The sequence below is a fragment of the Sinocyclocheilus anshuiensis genome, unplaced genomic scaffold (genome assembly GCF_001515605.1).
Source record: "Sinocyclocheilus anshuiensis isolate Anshui unplaced genomic scaffold, SAMN03320099.WGS_v1.1 scaffold631, whole genome shotgun sequence".
NCBI lineage: Eukaryota > Metazoa > Chordata > Actinopteri > Cypriniformes > Cyprinidae > Sinocyclocheilus > Sinocyclocheilus anshuiensis.
The window spans coordinates 1,671,153-1,677,911 of NW_015548268.1; the positions used below are offsets into that span (position 1 = coordinate 1,671,153).

A 6,759-nucleotide genomic window follows, 5' to 3' on the forward strand; every position below is an offset into this window, starting at 1 on the left:
CTGAGCTGAATGCCGCTGTCTGCTCGACCTTGAGCGCCTGTTAGTAGCGATGTTAGCTGTTGGCTGATCCGATCCATGTTCAATCACATTTGAGGATTCCTCACCCACATTCATTAATGCTTCAAATATGTTCTCAAGATGTATGGGGTGGTAGAATACCAGTATTCACAAGCCTTGTCATAGCTGAATCTGGGGTAGAGGATGCTACAGCAGCAATACGAGAAACTCGTGACATGTCTCGTGACAACTCTGATGTCTCGTGTGCCTTTGGGTCTCGCTCCCTGTTTGTGCTATTGATTAGTGTGACAATCAGTTTCGGCTTGTTCCTCTACACTTCGTATAAACTGTTGAGATTCACTAGATTCATGGGACTCACCGGCTGTATGCTGAGGGGGTCCATGATGACGGTCTGCTGTGTGTTTCGCCTGTTTTGGAAGTCCAGCAATTAACTTTGTTTCAAGAACCGCAATCCTTTGTAGAAGTTTGCAGTAGTTCATGCAGCAAGTATATTCAACAGGAGGCATTTTCTTTCTCTTCTGTTTGAATGTGGGCAGCTGTGTTTTCCCTTCTCCGGAATGTAAGCTGCTGGCAGTGGGAGGCAAAAGTCTTCTTTTTAGCAAGTAGATTCAACAGGAGGCATTTTCTTTCTCTTCTGTTTGAATGTGGGCAGCTGTGTTTTCCTGTCTCCGGAATGTAAGCTGCTGGCAGTGGGAGGCAAAGTTTTATTTTTCGTGGTATTATTCCAGTCCCAAAGAGTTTTTATTTTTAGTGTTTGTGCCAAAAATGTGTTGTTTGAGCACTGTGTTGATCTGCTGAAGTAAAAATCTTTGAAAAATCCGAGAAAAGCACAGAAATAGGGAGCAAAGCGCAGAGCAGTAAGCAAGATTGTCCGAACGGTAGCGAAGCCGGAAGCAGTAGATGTAAAGCACTAGAAAAGTTCAAATACCAAAGAATTGTATGAACTTGGCATGCACCACAATACAGTACACTAAAAATAAAATTAAAAAAGTAAATTTAGCATCCTTTGCACATTTGGCCAAATTTCATTACAGTATACAATACTATAGCAGTTTCTTGGTCTCCTGACACAAGACTATATCTCTAGGCAGTCATTTCTCAGTTCTTCAAAAGTGCAGTACACATAAAAAATGGTTACAAATAAAATTTGACAGTCACACGCTTAAAGGTGTACAACATGTGCTACAGTTTACTGTACCTATAGAATAGTGAAATTTCCATTATCTGGAAAAGCAGCTAACTTAATAGCTGCTTTTCCACTGTCGGGCCAGTGCAGGCCAGGGTTAACAATGAGCCAGGTGGAGCTATTAGCCTCGGCTATAAAGTGGCGAGTCCAAAAACATGCTGCGTTTTCCACTTGTAGACCAGGGGTGTATTCCAGAAAGCGGGTTTTGTTGGAAACTCAGAGTATGTTAACCCCAGAAAAGGGAAACTCCACGTTTTTGGTTCCAATAAAAGACAAAACTAAACCTCTCAGTAAGCAACTTACTCTGTGAACCTAACCTGGGTTGCGTTACCCAAAAGCATAATTAGCTAACTATGGTCATTAGTTCCATAGGATTTAGGATCCTGTAGATGAGGAGGCTGCATTAATTCATAGGGAGTTACATTTACATGAGGAGAGGATTCGGTTTTATTTTATTTATTTATTTATTTTTGCCATATCCACGTGCATATTTATTTGAGCGGTATTGTCACGAATCCAGTCTATGAACTTCCATTCACTCACCACCAGAGGTCACGCGCTCACTACATTGACTCTCATGCCTTGCCTGTTTTCCGGTCCTTTGACTATTGCTCGTGCTTACAGCCATACCACCCTGTCTGTGCCCGGTCTCGTCTGTTACGGGGCGACAGAGACGTGAGACGTGCGGATCCATCTGCATGTTTTTCTTTAAGAGACGTGGTCATAACAGGCATGGGTCAAACAATAGCAAACAGGTACAACACAGGCAAGACAAAGTGTAATCCTAGGACAAGCGTGGGTCATCGATCGGCGAACGTAATCCAGAGGGCTTGAGAAAAGGGGTAATCTGTAAACACGAGCAATAGTCAAAGGACCGGAAAACAGGCAAGGCAAAACTAGACTAGGACTTGGAAATAAACAATGGCTAAGGAAATGGCTCCGTAATGTAGCTATCACTGACTAGCGATAAGCAAATGTCACACCACCCCAAAATTTCACAGTGTGAGGGGTAAATGAAAGAAAACTATCTATATCGCAAAACGAACTTGACAGAAGCTGAAGTTTGGTCCTGACATGAAGACGTAAAGGCTTCAGTATCTATATATTTTATTTACCAATGATTTACATTAAAAACAGTAATTTATTCATTCGTGTCAGCATGCTAAATCAAACTGATATTTCTTATTTCACATAAAACGAGAACATTTACAGCTGCTCAGTTTATTTGTGATGACTAGAATGCACAAAATAACTCTATTAGGGCTTTTAAGTCCAAATGCGTACACGATAAAACACGATAGAATTTTTTTTATAAACCCGTGGATGTGTATGTCAAATCTCTTTAAAAAGATTGAGCATTTATGTTTATTTTCCACGATGCACAGAAAAGTAGCACATTTATTGTTTAGGCAGTCCTAATCGTAGACCAGACAAAAGAAAATTGTGTGTGTTGCAGGATTTTATCAAGGGTGGCAGATGGGATAATTGATGTTGGGGGTAAGAATTCCAGAGAAGGTAAACGGTGAGATGAAGTGAAGTTGGAGCCTGGTGGTTCCGTGACAGTGAGGAGCATCAGAGGATTAATCTTAGTTTGGTTTACTATTTAAAACTATATAAAATTGGGTAAAACATTGCAATTATTTCAGTAAAGAATGTAAGCAAACATGTTTCAAACCCTAAGCAAACTAATTCACGCAATAATAATATAAATTATCATTTCAATATTTTATTATTGCAACTTTATATCCAAAAATACTAAAAGTAGTATTTCTTCTTATTATTATTATTATTATTAATGTTAAATAAAATAACTGTCACTGTCAGTCTGACACAGAATTTATTAAGGAGCACCCCACCCATTTGTGAATCAATGTTTCATTCCAATTATACCTGACCAATCTTTCTTGGTGTTGGATCTTCTTCTTCAACAAATATCTGGCTCCAAATCCAGCCTCGTCTCACTCTCAGATGGGACCCGCGAGAGATTTTACTTGAACGGAGCTCATGCTGTTTTTTTGAGATTATAAAGTCACCCCCTAGCCAGCCAGGCATGATGGAGATCATGAGAAGCGCATGAAGAGCAGAACAGTTGTCCATTGTTGAGAAGTTATTTGAATCAGTATTTCACTGAATGTTATGGCTAGATGTCATGTTGATGATGCAAAGGGAGGACACAGACTCAAATAGCATATGTGCCAAAACTCCATTAGAAGGAAATGATGACTCTTCTGTTACTGAGAAACAGGAAATATATTGTTAGAGTGATTTATAAGGTTGTGGTTAAAGTGAATATAATTCTTCAATAGACTGAACTTTTGGAGTCAATCTGGGGCACACATAATCTATTAGAGTGGGAATTCTGGCTAATCATAAAACCAGGTTTAATCTGTTTTTATTTTCTGCACTGACTTTGAGGAGCAATATCTAACCCTAACAGATTTGAACGTATTTAAAATTTGTATAATGTTATAGACAGAGCTCATAATACTTTCGCTGGCAGTCATAACTATTCTCAACTAAAATGCTTAACCAAAAATGCAAAGGGCAAACCTTTTTTGTGCATGGATAAATCATTTATAAAAAAACACTGCAATATTCTATTAAAAGATTGTGGTGGTGGTGGTGGTGGTGGTGGTGGGGGGGGGATAACAGTTAGTTATTTCCTAACTGAAATAACGTCTTAGAATATCTTTTTGGCAGATAAATGTAACAGTAACAATAGCTTATCACTAGTATCTCAGTCAAACTGCCATATTTACCAAAAATGTATCTTAAATTTTGCAAATCAAATGTCAAAGGCAAGCCTCCAAGGTTAACAAAAAACACAACACAGCGATATACTGGCGAGAAGATAAGAGGCAGTTTTTCTTTAAATTTATGTAAATGGAGGTGAGGCTATATATAAATGTAAATATAATCACAACTTAAATTAACAGTTTTTTATTTCATATTTTTTAAATAAACATACATTTGTGATTAAATGCTAAATTAACAAATATTAAATTGGGATTACTATTTGTCATATTTTATGTGTGTTTCTTTAAAGGTACTTCACTCTGGAGTCTGGAGTTGTTTAATAAAAAACCATGATGACAAGACATAAAATAAGCCTTTCAGAGTCAAATACATTCTACTGCTTAATGTTGAACCACAGCATTATTTTGACTTCCTGCACATCTTTTCATCACTCTTGTTACAAATCCAAAATGCTTTACCCAGTCAGCTAGCTCTATTGAAAATAGATATACATATATATTCACAAACATGTGTTTAACATTGGGTATATTTTAATGTTTAGTATTTTAAATGTGTATTTCTAATACTGCACAAAACTTTTTTGAAAAGACTGCGAAGACACAATTGAATATTTTCAAAGTTTATCCCATCCTACAGTCAAATCTTCAGCACATTTTAATTAGTCATTATGGGATTCATGTTGTGATGTGTTGTTTACTGTTATGCATCACAGTAATGAAACCCTGTGTTTTTGAATTGTAACTATATTTAAAATTAAAAAAAGACATTTATTCATGTAAAACTGTTTGAAAGATAATATGAGAAAAAGTTAAAATGTTGTGTTTAAGTACACTAAGAAGTTTTGAATAACTTTGTTTTTAAATATTTAGAAAATGTTTATTTAATTGAATATTACTGACAAGCTAATATGTATCTAATTTATTCTGATTTTTAGTACAAGTATGATTTTAAAATCTGTTAAGGAGGTTAGTCACATATACAATCCAAATGTTTGTCAATATGTAATGGTAATGTTTTTGAACAAAGTGTCAAGTATAAAAAAAAGAGCTCACCTGTATCTCTGAACAATATCAGCAACTCTCTCAAAATCACCATCAGGCTTTACTCAGTTGTTTATTAACACAATTTAGATCTGTTAACTGGTCACAAACTGCAGTTCTAATGTTTACAGCTCTCAAAATGTCCCTTCGTCCCTCCAATGACCACCTCCCATTTCTCCCCCATTTGTCTTTTTTCCTCATACATTCTGGAGGAGAGCAAACAGTGCTTTTATTGTCAGAGCACAGTGACACACACATCATTCTTCTTCATGCAAACAGCCTAGACCAGTGGCTGCTCATCTCAAACCTCTGTTTCCAACAATACAGCATTTATTAGCTTTATCCCACTGCAGGCCTGCAGTACATTCATCTGAGTGTGAACTGTTCCAGAGACTGAAAGGAAGAATGTTTCTGACATTTAAATGCCCCATGAGCCCCTTTTTCCTTATTAACCCACAGGCATTATGACACCACGTTCAAAAACAGGAACATATTTAAAAAAATGAAATATGTTTTAACATAAGTTAAACAACTGAGTTAAACAACAAGTTTCACATTGCATTTGATGAACATAAATAAAATATTGAGTCCCCGAATGAGTAGAGGGTGGTTGGAGGTAAATAATTAATATATAATAATGATTAACCACTTGTAAGTTGAAGTTTTCTAAGTCTAGTCTCGTTCTGTAAATCGTCCGGGCAGAACTATTGTTCCAGCCACCAAAGACAGATTCCCAAATAACCTGCCTGACTTATCTCAACTGCTCTGTGTCCCCATAAATACACATGAACTAGACGAAATGACTAGCAACATGGGCACTATATTCTCTAATACATTAGAAGCTGTTGCCCCCATCACATTGAAAAAGGTTAGAGAAAAACGTACAGTGCCATGGTACAACAGTAATACCCTCTCTCTCTAAAAAGAAACTCGTAGTCTTGAGTGCAAATGGAGAAAAACGAACTTGGAAGTTTTTAGAATTGCGTGGAAAAACAGTATGTGCAGCTACAGACAGGCTCTAAAAGCTGCCAGGGCAGAGCATATCTGCAAACTCATAGAAAATAACCAAAACAATCCAAGGTTTTTATTTAGCACAGTGGCTAGATTAACAAACAACCAAACGCCACCCGATCTAAATATTCCCTCACAGGTTAATAGTAATGACTTTATGAATTTCTTCACTGAAAAAATAGATAAAATCAGAAATACAATAACAAATGTAGATTCTACAGCGTATAATACTTCAGCTTCATTCATCGCACCAAAAGATAAACTGCAGTGCTTTACAACTATAGGACAGGAAGAGCTAAATAAACTTATCACTGCATCTAAACCAACAACATGCCTGGTAGATCCTGTACCCACTAAATTACTGAAAGAGTTGATGCCTGTAGCAGAAAAAAACGCTTCTCAATATTATTAAAGGGGTCATATGATGCTTTTTTAAAGATCATTATTTTGTGTATTTGGTGTAACAGAATATGTTGACATGCTTTAATGTTCAAAAAACACATTATTTTTCAAATACTGTACATTATTGTAGGTCCTATATGCCCCGCCTCTCTCAAACGCTTCGTTTTCTACAAAGCCCCTCCTTCCGACAAGCGCAGTCTGCTCTGATTGGCCAGCTGACCCAGTGCATTGTGATTGGCCGAACACCGCAAGCACTCGTCGGAAATGTAACGCCCCTTACCATAATCGCGAGCTTCATCTTTCAAAATAAATGTAAAGACAGTAAATAATGTCATTAGTTTTACC

At 37.0% G+C, this 6,759-nt stretch overlaps 1 protein-coding gene across 1 annotated transcript in view; it reads right to left on the reverse strand.

The window, feature by feature from the left end:
- Positions 1 to 5,106, reverse strand: part of cdh19 (cadherin 19, type 2) — a 74,074-nt gene extending 68,968 nt beyond the window's left edge. The window contains exons 1-2 of the mRNA XM_016443292.1: positions 5,014 to 5,106; positions 3,095 to 3,432 (exon numbers count right to left, since the gene is read on the reverse strand). Coding sequence (XP_016298778.1) covers positions 3,095 to 3,301 — 207 coding nt within the window. The 5' untranslated portion in view covers positions 3,302 to 3,432; positions 5,014 to 5,106. The remainder of the gene's footprint in view (positions 1 to 3,094; positions 3,433 to 5,013) is intronic.
- Between the last annotated feature and the right edge of the window lie 1,653 nt (positions 5,107 to 6,759).